Source organism: Pan paniscus, chromosome 6, assembly GCF_029289425.2.
Source record: "Pan paniscus chromosome 6, NHGRI_mPanPan1-v2.0_pri, whole genome shotgun sequence".
NCBI lineage: Eukaryota > Metazoa > Chordata > Mammalia > Primates > Hominidae > Pan > Pan paniscus.
Genome location: NC_073255.2, coordinates 42,564,535 through 42,585,545, shown reverse-complemented (window position 1 = coordinate 42,585,545; position 21,011 = coordinate 42,564,535). Strand labels below are relative to the sequence as shown.

The following is a 21,011-nucleotide window of genomic DNA, read 5'->3' as shown; positions in this document are numbered from 1 at the left end:
GCAGTTATGAATGATACAGAGGAACCAGCTATTTGAGGAAACGTTCCCATCAGAGATAACAGAAAATTCAAAGCTTATGAGGCAAAAACAAAGGAACAGAAAGAAGTTGACTGAGAGACAGGCAAGGGTCTGATCATGGCGTTTACATTTTCATCTGAGTGAGATCAAAAGCCACAGGAAAAATTTTAGTGGAGACTATCATGATTTAACATCAGTACTATAAATTAGTATAACATTGAATTTATACTTTCACATGATGTATGGCTAATGTGCAGAGAACTGACCACAGTGCAGCAAAAGTGAAAACAGGGAGAGGGAGAATGTTGTACTAGCCTGAGAAGGTAGTAGCAGTAGAAATGGCGAGAAGTGGTCAGATGAGAGACATGCTTTAAAGCAGAGTCGTCGGTATTAGAAGATACAGCATACGTGGTGTGGGTGTGAACAAAAGAGAGGCTATCCATCCATATATTGTCTTCGGCTCCAAATCCACCCTCTACTGCCCTGCCATGAAGCTAGAACGTTTCTCCCTTACCAGTGGGTGGGATGCTAAACTAATCTTCATCATTACAAGGCGCTGAAGCAGCATTTGGGGAAGAATAGGCTTTTCTCCCTGGCTCTGGTACCTGCTTTCTCGTAGCAGGCTCCTGCCTAATGCACGCAATGCATGTGGCCTCCTCGTGGACAGCCATCCCTGCCCTTCAGAGAGCAGCTTCCAAAGGCATTCGGTTCCTTGGGCAGATGCCCAGCATGGCCTGAGATGCAGTTTCTCCCCTTGGACAGCCTTTTCTAATACCCCTATGAGTGGCTTTTCAGCAAGTTCCATCAGCAAAGCACCTTTGTGAACTTCTCCATCTTCCAGGGGACCCACCCTTTCCTGCAAGGTCTGCATTTCAGTGCTGGGTGTGTGTGTATGTGAGGTGGGCTGATGGGGGTAAGGAGGCGGATTCCTTACCCAGGTTTGTTTTTCTTTGCATGCTTTGCCTCTGATCTGAAGATAGTGGCTGCTGGCTACATCTCCTACTCTTGTATTCTTTAGACATCTCTTTACCTCTTAGTAGCTAATCTCTCAACACTTCAATCTCCTTTTATAGCTAATGATTAAACTTTCCCTGTTTAAATCTCCAAGCAGTTTCTGTCTCATAATTGGAACCTGATGGACACAAAGGGCATTGAGCATAACTTCTTGGTATTTGGTTTGAGCTAATGGGTAAACGGTGATGCCATTTTCTGAGATGGGGAAGGCTGCTAGGGGAGGAAATCCAGTGTTTTGCTCTGGTGAAATTAAATTGAAGTTGCTTATTATTAAAAGCAGAGATTTCAAGTGTAGCTGGAATCTAGGAGGGAGGACACAGTGAGAGATATAAATTGGTGAAGATCAGCATACAGATCACATTCAAAGCCACAAAACTGGTAAGATGTTTTAGGGAGGTGTGCAGAGAAAGGCAGGAAGGTTGCTGAGGATGAAGCCCTGTGCTCTCCAACCTTTAGAAACTGGGAAGAAGAGGATGAATAGCAAAGAAATGGAAATGGAATACCTAATGAGGTAGGAGAAAACCCAAGAGCAGGAGACATTTTAGTAATTAAATGAGGAAAGTATTTCCATAAAAAGAGATTTCTCAACTGCATCCTACCTTACTTTGAGATTGAATAAGGTGAAGACTCAAACTTAACCATTGAATTATATAATTGATAAGATTAATTACCTTGACAAAATTGGTATGGTGGAGTGGGGCATAAAGGAAACTATGGAACTGGGCCAAGGGAATAATGGAAGGTGAAGAACTGGAAACAGAATGCAGCTTTGGGAGGCCAAGAGGGGCGAATCACCTGAGGTCAGGAGATTGAGACCAGCCTGGCCAACATGGTGAAATCCCGTCTCTGCTAAAAATACAGGAATTAGCCAGGGGTGGTGGCTGGCGCCTGTAATTCCACCTACTCAGGAGGCTGAGGCAGGAGAATCACTTGAACCCAGGAGACAGAGGTTGCAGTGAGCCAAGATGACGCCATTGTACTCCAACCTGGGCAATAAAAGCAAAACTTCGTCTCAGAAATAAAATAAAATAAAATAATGTGGATGTTACCTTCAAGGAGTTTTCTTGTAGAAAACTTATAAAGGGAGGCAAAGCAATAGCATGGCATTTACTGGAGATGATGGGAGTGGTTTTGTTTCATTAATACTGTATCATTTATGCAGACATGGATAGTTCAGTAGAAAGAGAGAAAATGATGGTGCAGGAGTCTGAGGCCACAGTAGCAGAGGCAAAGTCCTGAGTGGACAAGAGAGGATGAGGTCTGTGGAATAAGTACGTATTTATATACCAACACTCAAGATTTGGTAGTTTCAAAATTTTGGAGCATTTTTACTTCAAAAAATTATCTGCATTGATCTTTTAGCGTAGTATCTTATATTTAAATGTATTTAAAGGTTTTGTGGTTTTAAAGCATTAGAGCAGACAAAACTTATTAATATCATGCAGTAGAGTTGCTTTGATCATTTGCATTTAGCTCAATAAATCTGAAGTGAATATGTGAACACTCATATTTTCAAGTAATTCTGCATGACTCTCCTTGGCAGGCTGGATGTTATTCTCATCATGCCCTTCTGTGAATTTACTCACAACACAATTCATGGCATACACATTTTTACTCTGTCAGGTCTTTTTAAAAACATTCAAGGCCAGGCGCTGTGGTTCACGCCTGTAATCCCAGCATTTTGGGAGGCCAAGGCAGGTGGATCACCTGAGGTCAGGAGTTCGAAACCAGCCTAGTCAACATGGTGAAACCCTGCCTCTACTAAAAATACAACAATTAGCCAGGCGTGGTGGCACACATCTGTAATTCCCGCTACTCAGGAGGCTGAGGCAGGGGAATCACTTGAACCTGAGAGGCGGAGGTTGCAGTGAGCTGAGATCATGCCTTTGCACTCCAGCCTAGGCGACAGAGCAAGACTCTATGTCAAAAAAGAAAAAGAAAAAACAAGAACATTCAAACAGACCAACTGGAACAAACTTCACTTTGATATGTTTAACATTATTGGTCTTTTAATATCCATAAAAGGTAGAATTAATTATAATAATCAAATACTTCAAAAGTCAGGACTTCGAGAGAAATTCAATGTGTGTTCACTTATTGATTTTTTACAAATAATTCCAATCGCATATAAAAATTTATTGTTTTAAAAACTTTGCCAGATATTTTTGGAGCAATGTGTCATCTGGGGTGACTTTACTGATAACAACAGCAGATATAGAACTCATTTTGTGTCTATGATATACCAAGACTGGCCAAAAGACATCTAAGGCCAAAGACTGGAAACTGACCAATATTGTCAAGAAAATTGTCTATGTGTGGTTCTTAGCACAACCACCATCTTGCAGATTACTTAATTATAATCTTATAAATGGTGCTTATAATAGCTCTAGTACATTATGATATAATACAAATAAAGTGAATTATAAAAATATGTCTCTGAATATATCATTAAATATGTTTCACTTTAAGAAAAACTCAGTGCATCATTATTGCATTTCTTATTTCCCTGGAAAAACAAAATTTTATTATGAATCACCACCTCTCGTGTGTGGATTGAAGATTACTTGGAGGTTCACTGACTTGGAGGTACCCTCACTGGGTAGAGGGGGTTTGTACACACAAAAAAAGGGCAGTTTCTTCACTCCAGAATCATTCTGGGTACACAGGGCTGACCACTTTACACAAGGGAATTAATAACTATACAAAAGAAACTGCAAAGTTAGTACAGTTTTCCATAATCCCTACAACCTCTCTCTTGCCCTTGGGCACTTAGCACCAGGAACTGGTAATCAATCTCCAATTTTTACATTTAAGTGGAAGCCTCTAAGAGCACCTGATAATAAGGAGTTGCTGAGAAGAAGCCACTGACACAGTTGATAAGGAAAACTAAGGCCTGGTGATCTCTTACTTAGGAATACAGGAATAAGGGGAAAAAACTACATGTGGCCAATAACCTGAACTGCTCAAATGGTAGAAAGAGCACGTCTGAAAAGAATTTTCTGAAGGAGACGGAAAGACATTGTAGACTGCACTGGTCAATTTTAAACCATCGATAAAACTCAAAATACATGTTTTCTATAGAACAAGAGGTTAAATGTGCAATATGTTAACAGGTTGTGATAAAAATGGAGATGAGGCAGAAATTTAATTTTAGGAAAGTTTAGGAAATAAGGTTGTGAAACTAAATATGCAATAAAAATTCAAATGCAAAGCACAATTTTGAAGATGGTTGTGATAGGAGGAGAGAGACAATTATTTCAGAACAGATATCTGGCTCTCTTTCTAGTCTAACTAAGGAAATAGTGACATGGGAGCGGCTCTAAGCGGGAATGGAACATGAGAACAAGAGGCCAGGGAAAGCTGCCTTCCTATTGTAAGAATCATGGAAGAAACATTTTTCTAGACCGAGTGCTGAATGGATCTTATTCTAAAAGGAAAGTTAGGTTTCGCCAGCAACTTGCCTCCTGAAAAGATAATTTGGCCTCAAGATAACCAAGTGGAGTTGCTCTCCTACCTGGGGAAGACCCTGGAGAGGGAGAAGCAATGGCTTTGGGATGATAAGCCCCGAGATGGAGAGGAAAATCCGTCTCAAGTTCCTTTGTCTACCCAGGGGCATGCACAGTAATTGCCTGCTTACAGAGTTCTTAGCCATGATATTTTAAACCAAAATCCAATAGACATTGCTTCCCATTTTCTGGCATTAGGCTGTGAAGGAAAATACTTAATACCTTTCTAATTGTTTTTCTTTTTTTAGAGGTAAACATTTCTCTTGCCTGGCTTTTTTTGTACTAATTCTTTGTTCTTAAAATTCAAAGCATTCTCCAAGGATATGTCCAGATGTGAAGTGTTTTCCATTTGCTTTCCCTATAGGTAGTCCCTTAATAGGAGGACTGAAGTCTTTCTATGTCTCAGACTAGCTTTTTTCTTTCTAATATTTTAACTTTCTCCATCAGCTCAGTTCTTGCCTATTAAAGTTTCTAAATATATATATATAGAAATGTTATATATATATAACTAAATATATATAAGATATATATATATCTTCTAATTTAAAAAATTGTTTATTGTGATAAATATGCATGACATGAAATCAACCATCTTAGCCATTCTTAAGTGTACAGGTCAGTAGTGTGTCCCACTGTTAAGCACAATGCTACGAAAATAATGGAATTCTGAGAGGCAAAGGACAACTCAGAGAATGGGGTACCCAGCTGGGCTGTGGTAAGAAGTGTGCTGTGTTATACAGAATTGAACATCACTGGAGAGGGGGCCTAGATGTCTTTCCAGACCCTCCAGAGGGTGCCAGAGGCTGGTGTAGACTTTGGCAAGTGTCTACTCCTGACATGTAAGATGATGCTTTCCTGAAAACAGAAGGGAAACTCTTCAGACCCTTCTCTAAATTCCAAGGGATTCTTTTCTTACTTGCCTTAAGGATGAGCTGGATATCTTTATCCAAAATCTCTGATCAGGTTGCCAGTGGTTACATCTTTGTAACCACACCCTGTCCTCCATGAGATCTATGGCCCAGATCAGCAACAAAGGGCAGAAATAATTCATTGCTAATGACATAAACTATTAGGACAAACTGCAAATAAAATAAACCATGCTCTCCAGCACTTTCTTACCTCCTGTTCAAAACAGTCTTTGTTTGCTGCCTCCATTGCCCTGTCTTCCAAGAGCAGTCCTGTTTGCTCAGAACTCCTGAGCAAGACTCACACAAGCCCCTCCTGCTCTCAGCTAGCCGTTCTCAGACCTGGGTCTCATTTCCCCAGCAGCTCCTGCTGGGTCTTCAGATTCCCCTGGTTTCCAATACCCATGGGTGTCCCTTGGCATGTTGCAATCTCTGGGCATTATCCCTGCAGTTCTGCCATCCCTGTGCCCCTTTACCATGGAGCTCTCAGTACCAACTGTCTACAGAATGCTGTAGTTGGCCCCTATAACAAGAAGAGCTTCCTTGTTCCTACCAGTACCAATAGGTGTGAGAGTCTTTGGCCTATGTCTGTCTCATAGAGGAAAGTGGGCAAAATCTATCCAATCAAAGCTATGACAGTGTCCCAAATTCTAACTTCACACCAAAAGCCAATGACTGAGAATGGATTGGCCCAATACCCTCCTTCAGAAAAACTGATTCTTAACCCAACAATCGAGTTTTCATGGCAGCTTCATTGAGGAGGATTTGGGGAGGCAGGAGGGATTTATTAACACCTCTTGAATCACTTTACACAAAGTTCATTTCACCTACAAGTGAAACAATCTTTTTCCCTTAATTTAAATGAAGTTGAGAAGGAAGGCAGGGGACTCAATGATCCTTTCACAGGAAAATTAAGGAATAAACAAGAGCCAAATCGTGTCCCTTTTAATGGGTGCCTGAAGAGATCTTTCTCCCTGGGCATCAAAAATTATTATGTCTGGGTTAAAAATCTGGTAGATATTGATCAAGAGCCAATCTGAGAGTGGTGAGGCTCAGAAAAAGTGTATTTTTCTTATTAAAAAAGAAAATACACATGTATATTTTCTTCACATTTTTCTAAAAGTTGCATTTAATTGCTGTAGAAACAAAAGAAGTAATTTAGAATTGAATGAAGATGAGGTATTTCAAAAACACCGAAATATTTTTCCTGTTTATAATGTTAAAATTTATAAATTTCCCTCTTATTTTGTCCCTTTGTGGTAATTCAGTGGTTCTCAGCTTCTCAGACCCAATACCTTGCTTTTTATCACAAATATTTGGTAATACTTTTACCATTCTAAAAGGAAACTTACAGATAATTTTACCGTTTCAAAATGAAATGTATATGCTTTCTACACTAATAATGTAAACATACACATTATTTTTATGTATAATGTTCTCACTGTAATATAAATGAGTAATGAAAAGAAAAGTTATGGATAACAGTATATAATTCAGTGTGTAAATGCTCAGGCATAATCACATAAAGAGACAAAATGAGTGAGTCTGATGCCGACACCTGTATGTAATATCTCCTGAGTACAACAGCTACAAATATTGCTTACAGGTATGTTGTGTCATATTTTAATGTCATAAATGGTATTGCTACTTATAATGTCATTTCCAAAGGACTGAACAACTCTTGGTAAAGCTCAGAGGAAACCAAAGTAAAATCTTTCTTCAATCCATGATAGTTGCCTTTCCAGAAAATTCAGAGAATTAAAGCTATACCAAAAAAATACTATGTGTTTACAAAAACTGGGTAAAACCTGATAGCTGCTCTGATTGTTATGAGTATATGTTTCACTTCATTAATATCTAATAGGGTATTCAAATAGAGAGCAAGACCTGATACTTCTTTATTGTACAGACAATTATGTGCAAGGCAAGATGTCTATTCCTTGGCTCCTACCACCAAATGCTAATACTAGTGCTCTCTTATAGTGGTGATATCCAAAAATGGCCCTAGAGGCCAATGTCACTCCCAATGTCACATGAGGTTCATTTCTGTATTGATTCAAGACAAAGAACAGGAAAACTAAAATTTTTCTATTTATTCCATAAATACTGATGAAAAAGATATTTTATATTATGAAATATTGCATTTCTATCTTTTGAGAACATTTCTAATAAGCCCTTTATTATAATATATGAAAATAACATAGTGTTATGTTAACCTTATAACAGATTAATACAGAGATTAATTCTTTTGAATTGCCTGACCTCAACATATCTAAAATCTGGAAGAGAGTATGACATAATCTACAAGGTAATGAAATTCTCATGAATACTTTTAATTTAAATATTTTTCTAAAATTTTTTACATATTTATAGGTATTATAAATTTTCTTAAAACTATCAGGGGTCTTAGTAACTGTCTTACAAATTTTATGGTTCAAAATGAGAAAGAAAAAATGTAAAAAATAAATTGGAAAAAAGGCAAGAAAGAAAAGAAATATTACCTGTTTAAAAGGATATTTAAAAGAATATATAAAACAGAAAATATATGGAAACAAGTCGTGTTTGAACTATGTTGCTACTTCTGCTTCCTCAGAATTAATTTCTATGGCTCAGTAATTTTAGTGGTCACAGAAATTCACAGAGGTATTTCTTATTCATCTGAGGAATTTGTGGATCCACAGAGTGATAATAAATTATGAAAAACTTTTAAATCCCGAAGATATACCTTGATGAAAAAAAAAGTTCCCTTAATTCATTCCGTTATTCTATTCATGTTACTAATCACTTCAGGTTTTCTGAAGCATTAAATATGAAACTGGATCAGATCCTGGGAAAATTTTAAGATAAAACATTGAAGACACTGGAAGTATGGGCAGGAGCAAAAAAAACCCAAAAAGCAAAAACCCACAAGCCTATGTATCAACCTAGCCAGTAACAGAAGTTCTTGAAATAAAATCAGTTTAACGTGCCACATGCCACAAGTTATTAATACAATTTTACAAAATGTAATTCCGAATTTGGAAAGAAAATCCATATTATTTTATTATTATTACTTTAAATTTTATTTTAAGTTCAGGGGTACATGTGCAGGTTTGTTACATAGGTAAACATGTGTCATGGGAGTTTGTTGTACAGATTATTTCATCCCGAGTATTAAGCCTAGTTCCCATTAGTTATTTTTCCTATATTTTAATGGATTATAATTTTATTGCTTTCGAGTACATTTATTTATCCACTCTTCAAATATTCAGAAAACCTTCTTCATGCAACCTAATCTCACAGAGTCTAAATTAATGGTTTTTCTATATACTTCTCAAAAGTCCTCTTTTAAAAACATAGTTTTCATTTATTTAAAAATATATAATTTTAACCTGGAAACCATCATTCTCAGCAAACTAACACAGGAACAGAAAACCAAACACCGCATGTTCTCACTCATAAGTGGGAGTTGAACAATGAAAACACATGGACACAGGGAGGGGAACATCACACAATGGGGCCTGTCCAGGGGTGGGGGGCTAGGGGAGGGAGAGCATTAGGAGAAATACCTAATGTAGATGGGTTGACAGGTGCCGCAAACCACCATGGCACGTGTATACCTATGTAACAAACCTGCACATTCTGCACATGTACCCCAGAACTTAAGGTATAATTTAAATATATATATATATAATTTTAACGGTGGAAGGGAGCTCTAAAGATTTCAGTATAACTTTCTGTCCCCCCTAAAAATCTTAATTAACTGTGGCCCAGGACATCTAGAAATTCTCTCAAAAAACAGAAGAGAAAAAAATTTTAATCACTTCCCTTGGGAACTCATTTTAATGCCTACCAGCACATTAGTCAGGGATAGTCTCTAAATTACAGTTTCACCATTATGTAGATATGTCCTGTAAGCTTTTAAATGATTTTTGGAGCAACAGTGCAATTGGTGATAATTGAGGAAGTTGATCCCCAAGTCCTTAAACGACCTTTCACAGGACAAATCTAGAAACCCTTGTTATAACAGGAGGCCACACGTTCTTTTTCTCTTGATTTCTAGACAGATGACTTCCTACCAGAGTTATGATACCCTAGAAAAATTTTTAACTATTCTCTCCCCTTATCAGTTTTTATCAGGGCGTGAGATGAATGGGACATCTAACCTGGTTAGCGAAGGAGAGTTTGTGTCTTTGGAGCTGGGGGGTGGCCAGGATTTACTTACCTAAGGTGAAGTGGGATGAAAAGAACTAAAGGGCTGAGTTCAGTCCAAAACCTAAGAGACCATGCTTCAAACAGAGGAACTTAGAATGAGCTAATGAAACTCTAAAACTCTTAAAACCTATGTTGCTTTCATGGGCCACACAGACATTCTGTACTGGAAAATAATGTAATATTGCAACTCCAGGTGGATTCAACAACACTGGTCTTTGTACGGCCATCACTCAGAGATGGGAGGGATCCCATAAGGACTACAATGAGGGCTCTTGCATTTTATAGTCCTTTTGTTTTGGGTACATCAAGGCATGGTTTTGATCAAGTAATGAAATACCATTCTTACCTCCCCTATACCCATTTTTATTCCCAATATAAAGGAAGCAAATATGAATACTGTAGTTTGTGGCTAACGGCACAAAACACAATTCCATAAGTCAATTATCTTTTGCTTAAACCAATGGCTTCCCCCAAAGACAAAGAGAAGCAAATCATAGCAGCTAATTGCTGTTACACTCAAGAAGATTTCGTTATAAAATGCAACCTTGCTGTTACAGGCATTGGAATGCGTCACAACATTCAAGTAATAGATCCTAAAGAACTGGTAGGGAAGGAAACAAACAAGGATGACCCCTATAAAAAATAGGTTTTTCAGCTGAGCCCAGAACTCCTGGTGGGATAGTAAAGAGTGGCGTAGCTTCTGCACCATCAACATAATGATGAAGACCTGGAAGACCAACAGAATCACAGCAACGGCTATGACAAAAATGACTATCATATAGTTGATGATTTTCACATATGTGTAAGCAAGCTCTTTGTGAAATGTAAAACAGTGCTCCTCATTGTATTCCTCATGGATTCCATACCGGGAGACAACCAGGGGTACCACAATGACAATCACCAGCGTCCACATGCCAGCACTGGCAGCCACAGCATGCAGTTTTCTGTAGAATTCCACTTTGTCTTTGCACTTGAAGAAGATGAGGTATCTGGTGACCAGGATCACCACATAGAATAGGAACGTGAGGTACATGTGGATGTGCAGCATGGCACTCACAAATTTGCAGAAGGGCAGCCCAAACATCCAAGTCTTCTTGATGAGGTAGGTCAAGCGAAATGGCACTGTCAGCAGAAAAACGCTGTGGACCACCACCAAGTTAATGACCGCCATGGTGGTCACTGACCGGGTGTTCATTTTCACCAGGAGGAAAAGAATGGAAATGACACCCACCAGCCCGCCAATGAGCACTATGAAGTAGAGGCTGATTAAGTGGGGTGTCACTATAGGATCGCAAGAGGAATTCCTGGAGGTATTGTGGCCAGGCATACTTGGGAAGTCACCTGGAGGAGAAAAAGCACCAGAGTAACTGACAAGCTTTCAGAGCTTTGTTCCTATCTCTTTTACAGCACTGACAATGTGACTTTGCCATTTATGTGCTTATATGATATAAACTTTACATGCTTTAAGAATGAAGATTATTTCCTATGAATGTTTGCACACCCTAGACCTAAAACACAGTAAGCCATTGATTCTTACTCTTTAATAGGAATAAAAATCGAATCTGAATCTTCAAGTTGCCCCCCAGAGAGATGTATGTAGATAAGACAATTTACATAAAACTTCAGGAGGATTGCAGACCATCTGGAGCTAGTACTTGGATACTAGTACTACAGTAACCCTTTAAAAAGTTGTAAGATGGATAGAAAGATCGATGGATTCATGAAGTATACAATTTTTTTTTCTTACGGGCATGATTATAATTCTCTAATTCTTTCTTACTTATTAGCAAATGACCCAAGAATATTCATACTTAATTCATTTAGAATACTGATTAATTTGACCAAAAATACCATCTAAGTCAAGAGAGCAGCAAGCAATAGGAAGGTTTACCTGAATTTCTCATTACAGTTATGTTATCTTCTAGCAGTGAGTGAGGCCTTGCTAAGCCTTCCCATGGGCCCCACTGAAATATAGCATGTCTTCCAACTCTCTCATCTCCTACTCTCAAAGGCCTTCCAAATTCGTGACAGAGCCACTGGCATTTATCCCCTGGACTCCTGAAAGATCCGCTCCACAAATACTCTCAGTCCTTTCTAATTCATTCTCCATATTCTTATTCATTGCTTGCTGTAAAAGATTTAGTAATCTTTTAATTTCACTAAGAAAGTCATGTCAGTTTCCTATCTAAATCCCTTCGACGGCTTCCCATCTCTCCTACGATAAAGATTGATAACCTTACATGTCTGGAATGTTCTGGGTTACAGTGGCAAAATCTGATCCCTTGAGACAAGATTCAAGCAATAATCAAGAGATGAAATTGGCAGGCTTTAATGGATTTGACATGGGGAAATGAGGAAAAAAGAAGTGTCTTGATACTCTCAGATTTCTGACTTGAACAACTGTGCTATTAGAGGTATGTCTACTGACACCAGGGAGACTAAGATTTGAGAAAGAACTCACTCCCTGACCTTTGCAACACATATGCAATTATTCTTATTCATTTATTGAATGTCTCTTTGTATAATGGAATATTACCCAGCAATAAAATGAACCAACTTCTGATACACACAATACTGATGAGTCTCAAACACATTACACTAAATCATGTATTCTCAATGGGGTGATAGCACCTTGTGAGGGGCAAAACATTTTGAGGTGTGAAAAAAATCTTACTCTGTATAAAGCACAGGTGTATACACAGTACATAGACATATAGATATATCTGTGGTATCAAAATTTCATTAAGTGGGGAGAGACAATTAGGGAAAAATACTCATTAGAGGGACCATAACAAACACAAAAAGTTGAGAAACATTACTAAATAAAAGGTACCAGCCACCAAGATTATATATTGTATGATATCTTTTTCTAGAAAAAGCAAAACTAATGTGACAAAAAGCAAATCAGTTAGCCCAAGATCTGGGTTGTGGGGGAAAGGATTAGTTTCTGTTTTATATCATGTTGGTTACCATTGTAGTTATTCATCAAAGCTCATTGAATTGTACACTTAAAATTGGTTATTTTTATTGCATATAACTTATACCTCAATGAAACTTAAAAAAAAAAGATAATAATAACCCAACCTCACAGAGCCTTCTGCATTTGTGGGCATGGAAAAAAATTTTAAGGAATTGTGACTCACTTAACTGAACATGATTTTTTTGTTGGCTCTGCAACAGCTGTCTCATGTTACACTGTGTATTTCATCCGTAGGCTGAAATCTCTCTACTCGCCTTTTATTTTTCCTTGTAGAAAAGTAGTTTTATCAAGGAGACATGAAATTATATTGTGTTCACATGTGAGTCAAGAATGAATGTGCCACTATAGGTTCTGCTCACCATTTCCTTTGGCTATTGGCCTAGTAGGATTGACTCCTAATTGATGAAAGTAAAGTAAGTAGCACATCACTTGTCCCAAGTCCTCTTTCTTATTATAAACTGCCATGATCGTTGCCAGATATGAGAAACACATCTTCGATGTTTCAGGACTACACTACATCCTTGCCTGTACTTTGTCTTATTTAATTTAACCCTTACAACAGTTAATTGTGTAATGTATTATTATACTGAATTTTAGATGACAAAACTGAGTCCTAGCAGGATAAGTCATTTGACCAAGGTGTCCAAAGCACACATACACTCCCGAAAACTCATTATTATATATTATGGAGAAGCACTGTGAATCTCCTAAGTCCAAGTTTCTAAACTGTAATACAAGAAGGAAAGGAGGCCATGAAGAAATTTTGTTCTACTCACATGGCTGTATGCCAACATATCTTGAAAGGTGCTTTTCTCTCTTTTTGGATATCTTACTTTCCCATTCCCTTTACTAGGCTTATAGTCAATCCCATAGGTTAGTTCACGCAATATCCACCCGAACCCTTTCTGGACTGCTTTTCTGTACAGACTTTTTGCATCTAGAGTGCTTGTATGTGCCTTAGTTTCTGCTAGTCTGTTGCACTATTGCAAAACTTGGAGGTAAAAGTGAACCAAATGAGGGATGTCAATGTGCAGACAGATTAGACCAGAGGTGTCTAATCTTTTGGCTTCCCTGGGCCACACTGGGGAAGAAGAAGAATTTTCTTGGGCCATATAGAAAATACACTAACAATAACTAATGAGCTAAAAAAAAAAAGTTAAAAATAAATCTCACAATGTTTTAAGACAGTTTACAAATTTGTGTTGGGCTACATTCAAAGCCATCCTGGACTGTATGTGGCCCATGGGCCGCAAGTTGTATAACCTTGGATTAGACCATTTGACAAGACAGTAGTATGTTTATCTGGTTCCTCTGGGACTGCTGTAATAGAATCCTGGATTTCAAATACTAACATGATATATTACACATAATTTCAATCACATTTTACATTAAATGTAAATAGAGTAAACAGTCCAATTAAAAAATAAAGGTTGTTATACTGTATCAAAGAAACAGGATCCAGCTACATGGGTTTTAAGAAAGATATTATAAACACAGGAATTATAATAAAAGTGATATATTCATTATGAAATTTCCTCTTTATTTCAAATAATGATTCTTCCTCAAGATCAACCTTTGACACACTCAAGCTTCTTTTCTTTAGTGTGTGTACTTTATATCTTTTCCCTTTTTCTTGCAATCTTTATGATATCACATTTAAAATGTGTGTGTTGTAAATAGAAATTTTTACTCTTGTTTAAAATGTTATAAATTCAGAGCATTTTAATTCCATTTACCCACTCCCTTATTCTCAGTTTTCATGCTTTTTATTTCTACATATCTAATTAAACCCCACACAATATTATTGTATTGTATCATTAACATTCAATCCCTAGTCATTTATTTTTGTCCATTTAGTTTTCTTATCCATTGATTTTTATGTCTTCTTGAATTTCTGTGTTTCCATTGGGTATAACTTTCCTTCTGCTGAAGAACTCCATTTTAAATTTCTTTCAGTACAAATTTCTTAGGGATAAATTCTCTCAGCTTTCGTATGTGTGTGTCTGAAAATGTTTTCATTTCATCTTTATTTTTAGGATATATTTGCAAGACATAAAAGCCGAGGTTGGCATTTCCTTTCAGTACTTTAAAGATGTTATTACATTGTCTCTTGCCTTTCATCATTGAGACTTCAGTTGTCAATATTGCCATTGCTTCTATTATGGTTGCATGTCTTTTTTTTTTCTTTCTTTCTTTTTAAGAAAGATTTTTTTGCACTTTTGCCTGGGTGGTTTTTTTTTTTTCTCTGTTTATACTGTTTGGGGTTCTTAAATTTATAGGTTAATGTCTTTTGTCACTTTTGGGAAATAATCAGTTTTACCCCGCCAAATATTGCTTTGTCCCAATCTGTTATCTCCTCTTAAAGTTCAATTATAGTTATGTTAGACATTTTAACTGCTTTCCTTCTGTCTCTAACTTTTTCTGAATTTTATATACATTTCATCCATCTCTTCTTCCCTTTTTCCATTTGCATATATTCTTTTTTTTTTTAAAGAGTCTTGCTCTGTCACCCAGGCTGTAGTGCAATGGCACGATCTTGGCTCACTGCAACCTCTGCCTCCCAGGTTCAAGCAATTATCCTGCCTCAGCCTCCCGAGTAACTGGGATTACAGGTCTCCACACCCGGCTAATGTTTGTATTTTTAGTAGAGACGGGTTTCACCATGTTGGTCCGGCTGGTCTCAAACTCCTGACCTCAAGTGATCCACCCGCCTCAGCCTCCCAAAGTGCTGGGATTACAGGTGTGAGCTATCATGCCCGGCCTGGATATATTCTTGTTCAGTGCTTTTATCTTTGGCTGTTTCTATTCTGCTGCTAAACCAACTAGAATTCTTAATACCAGATATGAAATACTTTCAGTTCTAGGCTGTGTCGGTCTTACACATTCTACTTTGTGAAATTTTCTCATCTATTTCATTTTCTTCACCTTTTCCTTTAATTTCTTAAATACTTTAATCATAGTTATTTCAAAAGGCTCATCAAGAACATTTATAGATATATTTCTATTATCTGTTTTTTTCTCTTGGTTTTCCATTATGTAATCTTTTCCTTTGATATGTCTAGTAATTTACTAATAAATTCTGTATATTTTTCTTAAAAAAGGTAGTGGTTCCAAGTAATGTTCTTTTCCTTGAGAGGGGTCATCCTTTCTGCCACTATACTAACATTATTTTGAGTCAAGCCTTGTTTGCAGTTCTAGTAAGGCTTAGTGTACTTCTGGGTTTCCTTAGCCCCCTTTGTAATTTTAGCTACAGTCAATAGTCTTATCTCTGACCACTTTTTCTAAAGAATCTGGCCTGACTTCAAATCCTGGTCTTATAAAACTGCTGACATCTTTGCTATATTTTTCAGCTGTTTTAAGGCTTAGGATATTCGTCTCCCATCCCCCCAAGTCCCAGAATTCATCAAAATGTCTTCATGCATTGGTGAAGAATTTGGATTCTCAGCTCTGAATTGGAAAAGCTACTGTTGTGAAAGAAATTGCTTTGGGCTTTTCTCTCCTTGGGAGTCATGACCTCTTCACTAATTGCCTCAGCTGTGCTCCACTGTCTTCAAGCAAATAACTTCTGTATTTTACTTTATTTGATTTCTTGGATTATTCCTGGTGGGAGCTCTAATCAGTTGATCAACCTTCCATCCCATGAAGATGCAGAAGCTAATGCAATTTTTAATGTTTCAGTAGTGCAATACATTCTTACAGTCTTGAAATTAATTGAATTAACAAGAGAAAGGTAACTTCCTCCCCAACATACAAAGATTAGTTCCCTAACTTTCATAAATTTCAATTATAATGTAAATATGTTATAGTACTGTTATTTGTACATTTTAAAGTGCATCTTCTAATCCCTGCTGGCAGCAGCCACACTCCATAACACTTTATCTTCACTCAATGCCTCAAGCTCTTTCGTGCCTTAGCACCAGCACCTCTTCTCTCCCCTCCCCATCCATCTACTAGTCCTTCAGGTCTTAATTCTACTATCAGTTCTTTAGGGAAGTTTTCTCTGACTCCCATACTAGGTAAGATCTACTTGGCCGTCTCTTTCAGAAGATAAGTCAGAGAACTCCTACACTACATGAGATCTATCTGACCTTCTCTTTTCTCCTCTTCTGAAGATAAAAGAATCACCTCTACAAGGGTGATTAAATAATCACTTGGGTTAATGGGTGCTGGTTGCTGGTATCTTCCCTCTTCCCCCCAGATTGTAAGCTCCTAAGCTCCACAAGGACAAGGACTGTGCATGTTTTTAGTATTTTCCACTCTTTTATCCATAGCAATAGCCAACACATAGAAGATAGTCTCTAAATATGAAGTGGAAGAGTAATTAAATATTCATAACATGTAGCTAAGAGAACAATGCATTACTTCAATTCTTACTTCTGCTACTGTTTGCAGTGTTACTGTGAACAAACTACTTAACCTCTCTGAGGCTTATTTCTCTCACCTAAAATGTGGATAAGCCCTCCCTACCTCATATAGTCATTATGAGACAAACTAGATAATTTATGCAAAATTAAAACAATATACAACATAATAATTAATATTGATTAATTGAGTAATTAATGAGTTGGGACAGTCTCGTTCTGTTGCCCAGGCTGGAGTGCAGTGGCATCATCATGGTTCACTGCAGCCTTGCTCTCCTGTGCTCAAGTGATCCTCCCACCTCAGCCTTCCCAGTAGCTAGGACTACAGGTGTGCACCACCACGCCTGGCCTAACTTTTGTATTTTTTGTGGAGACAGGGTTTCACCATGTTGCCCAGGCTGGTCTCAAACTCCTAGGCTCAAGAAATCCATCTGCCTTGATCTCCCAAAATGTTGGGATTACAGGCATGTGGCACCATACTCGGCCAACATTGATTAATTTATGAGATAAATATCCAACGTATGAAGTGGAAAAAATCTTCTAGGAATATTTTAAACATCACCTTTTGGCTGCAAAATTCCTGCAAACTTCTGTTTTTCTGAGGGGTCTAGCAAGTTGGCAATAACTGGAATGGTAACTAACAGTGATGCTAATCCTAGCAATACTTTTTTCTTTTCTTTTTTTTTTTTTTTTTTTTTTGAGACGGAGTTTCACTCTGTCACCCAGGCTGGAGTGCAGTGCTGGGATCTCGGCTCACCGTAACCTCCGCCTCCTGGCTTCAAGTGATTCTCCTGCCTCAGCCTCCCAAGTAGCTGGGATTACAGGGGCCTGCCACCACACCTGGCTTATTTTTTGTATTTTTAGTAGAGATGGGGTTTCACCATTTTGTCCAGGCTCTTCTTGAACTCCTGACCTCAGGTGATCCACCCGCCTCAGCCTCCCAAAGTGCTGGGATTACAAGCGTGAGCCACCCTGCCTAGCTGTAATACTTATCTGTGGTTTTCCTCATCCATGTCCCTGCTCCATTTGCTGGGACAAGTCACCATGTGTTATGGTGACATCACAGTTATTCCCAGGAGCTGGGGCTTCTTCCCATCCCAAAACTTAGGACCCAAGCTGTTTATAATAACATTCCTTGCCAGGCTGCATGATAATAAAAGCACCTGTAGATATAGCTGCAAAACATTCAGCTAGCCAAGCACATAGAGCCAAGTCCATATCTTCTCAGCCCCGCCCAGACCTATCCATGTATTCTATGTTACTCATTCTTGACTTGTCACCTGATATCTGGTTTTGGTTCTCTGCCTTACCTGACACACTTTGGCTCACTCCCCACCAGCTCCCTGGCTCAGACTCAGCGCTCTTGATTGTTTCCCAGGCAAACCCATCTGCCTGACTTTAAAGCCTAATTTTCCCTTCTAGGAAATGCCTCTTCATGTCTCAGCTCCCCCATATATTCTTGCTACTTTCCTGTGACTACATCTCCACCTCAAGCTTTGTAATAACCTTCTCCCAATCAGAAAAGGTTTATCTGCGTCTCAGGAGATTCTGCATGAACCACTGCTGTGCCAATCCTCTCCTTATGACCATCTAGCTCTTATAAAGAGTTCTGCTCTGCTCCTTTGTTACATATATATTACTGAGACTCCTTGGTGGTGCTGTTTACCTGCTCATTATCTTCATAACCTATTTATTGTTCCTATAGTGTAACCTTGAGGTCAAGTTCCATGATCCCACCTACCTATGATCACTTGTCCTGAAATTGAGTCCTGATAGGTTTTCCAGATGCTGCCTTTTATGTCTGCCTGAACCCAGCATGTTTCCAACTTCCAAATTCCTTTTTTATGGTGCTCTGTCCACACTTAATCAGGACATTGCACAAGACTTTCAGATGATCTGCATCAAATTGCAACATCTCCATTCTGTCCTATGGACTACAGCTAAAATTATCCTTCTGCTAAACCATGCACTCTCTCAATCTGCCTGCTGGGGGCAGACTCTCGCAACTCATCACTCTCAAGGTGAGGGGGCTCTGACTCTAGCCTAGGTAATAGGTTGTTGCAAAAGTAATGGCGGTTTTTGCCATTCAAAGCAATGACAAAAACCGCAATTACTTTTGCAACAACCTAATAACAAAAAGAGAGGTTGCAGTGAGCCGAGATCACGCCACTGCACTCCAGCCTGGGTGACAGAGTGAGACTCCATCTCAAAAAAAAAAAAAAAAAAAGAGAGAGAGAGAAAGAAAAGGAGAAGTTAGAAAGTTCTTCCTTCACATTGTGCACATGTACCCTAGAACTTAAAGTATAATAAAAAAATAAAATAAATAAATAAATAAATAAATAAAAATAAAAAAACAAACAAACAAACCTCTCTTCCTCTTTAGTTTGCTTCTTTCTACAAGGCACTTACTCCCTTATTGTCCCCTTGAAGACCACTTCATCTCATGTAATGGGCACCCTACTCCCAAGATGGCTCCCCAGCATCTAAAAGCAAAGCAAGAACTAGGATGGGGCCAAATGGAGGAAGACCATGAAGCAATAAACATTTCAAGATTCACATTTAGTAAGAAAGGACAGAAAGGGATTGGGGCACAATTTTTTCCTAATGGGACAAAAAAATTATATATCTGTATAAAAAGTATTCCTTTGCGCCTGTAATCCCCGCACTTTGGGAGGCCGAGGCGGGCGGATCACGAGGTCAGGAGATTGAGACCATCCTGGCTAACTTGGTGAAACCCCGTCTCTACTAAAAATACAAAAAAAAGAAAAATTAGCCGGGCGTTGTGGCGGGCGCCTGTAGTCCCAGCTACTCAGGAGGCTGAGGCAGGAGAATGGCGTGAACCCGGGAGGCGGAGCTTGCAGTGAGCCGAGATCCTGCCATTGCACTCCAGCCTGGGTGACAGAGTATTCCTTTGCATATGGGATGCTATTCTAGAGATTGATGGGAATTTTTAATTAGTTGACCTAAAATCTTCTCTCTACATTTCTTTCAGAGAGACACCTCGTTCTCCATGTGCATGACTTGCTTGCAGCCATGACTACATCCAGTGCCCGACCAGCAGAGCTGGACAATCACCTCCCCACCTATGCAGGTACAAGGGGGATTGCTACATACTCGTAACAGCCTGTTCTCTAATCCCTGAGAAGAGATGAGTATGCAGGATCAATAACATGATTTTATCAGTATTACATTAAAGAACTGAATTCTCCAAATTGAATTTGAAACATTAAAATCTGCAGATAATTCTCATTTGAGTTTTAATTTTAGCAGTGTCACATTTATCCTCCAGGGCATATTTCTTTGTACAGTGGTTTATTTCAATAGCAATTAATAGCAACATCAATTCAGCCAAAGTAAACATATTTGTTTGAACTTAGACCGTTAAATATTTCCTAGTCTATTAATTTATGTGTCTGTTAGAGTTGGATGCCCACAAAGAATGAAGGAAATTTCGAGCCTTTTCACAAAATGGAAAGTTCAAAGCTTAACAACCTTGAAAGGAAATGTCTTCATTGCTAAAAAATTGAGCACATACAAAAATAATAAATGCTTCTCAGAAATGCTTCCAATACCTCACTTCAGAATATTAGCTTGCTATTTAGAACAGTCCCTGAGACTGTGGGAAAGCCAAGAGAATGTCTGAGAGACACAGTGAGCTGTGAAGCAGTGAGCCTGCCAGGTATGAGACAGACAAGCCTGAGAGACAAACACCATGGCCATGGCCGGGCCCTGGGACCCTGGAACAAGCAAGCCAGCACCTGCAGTCACAAAAACAAGTGCAACTGATGGCTTTGACGTGTGTTATATACAGAGCCTGCCAAGTGTGGTTAAAACAAACACTTGCAGGTAAGAAATATGCAGTCTCTGATCAAATGAAAAGCTCTGTTTTCCTGGATGCCAGCTTTAGATGATATATGTTTAGATTTCTTAATATTCAGGTTCAGGTTTTGAAATTTGTCCTGAGCTTTGGGACACAGGCACTTTGAAGAGAAAACAACTGAAGCTTACAAGGTGCCCAGGATAGACTGTTTGA

The 21,011-nt window shown here is 38.5% G+C and overlaps 2 protein-coding genes across 6 annotated transcripts in view; both read right to left on the bottom strand.

The window, feature by feature from the left end:
• Positions 1-21,011, bottom strand: part of NME8 (NME/NM23 family member 8) — a 406,785-nt gene that overhangs the window by 147,785 nt on the left and 237,989 nt on the right. The gene's annotated exons all lie outside the window — the stretch shown is intronic.
• The window catches only part of LOC100968685 (probable G-protein coupled receptor 141), a 70,955-nt gene continuing 57,465 nt past the window's right edge, over positions 7,522-21,011 (bottom strand). For all 5 annotated transcript variants that reach the window (XM_055115856.2, XM_055115857.2, XM_055115858.2 and 2 more), the window contains one exon: positions 7,522-10,978. In XM_055115856.2, coding sequence (XP_054971831.1) covers positions 10,047-10,964 — 918 coding nt within the window. In that variant the 5' untranslated portion in view covers positions 10,965-10,978 and the 3' untranslated portion in view covers positions 7,522-10,046. The remainder of the gene's footprint in view (positions 10,979-21,011) is intronic.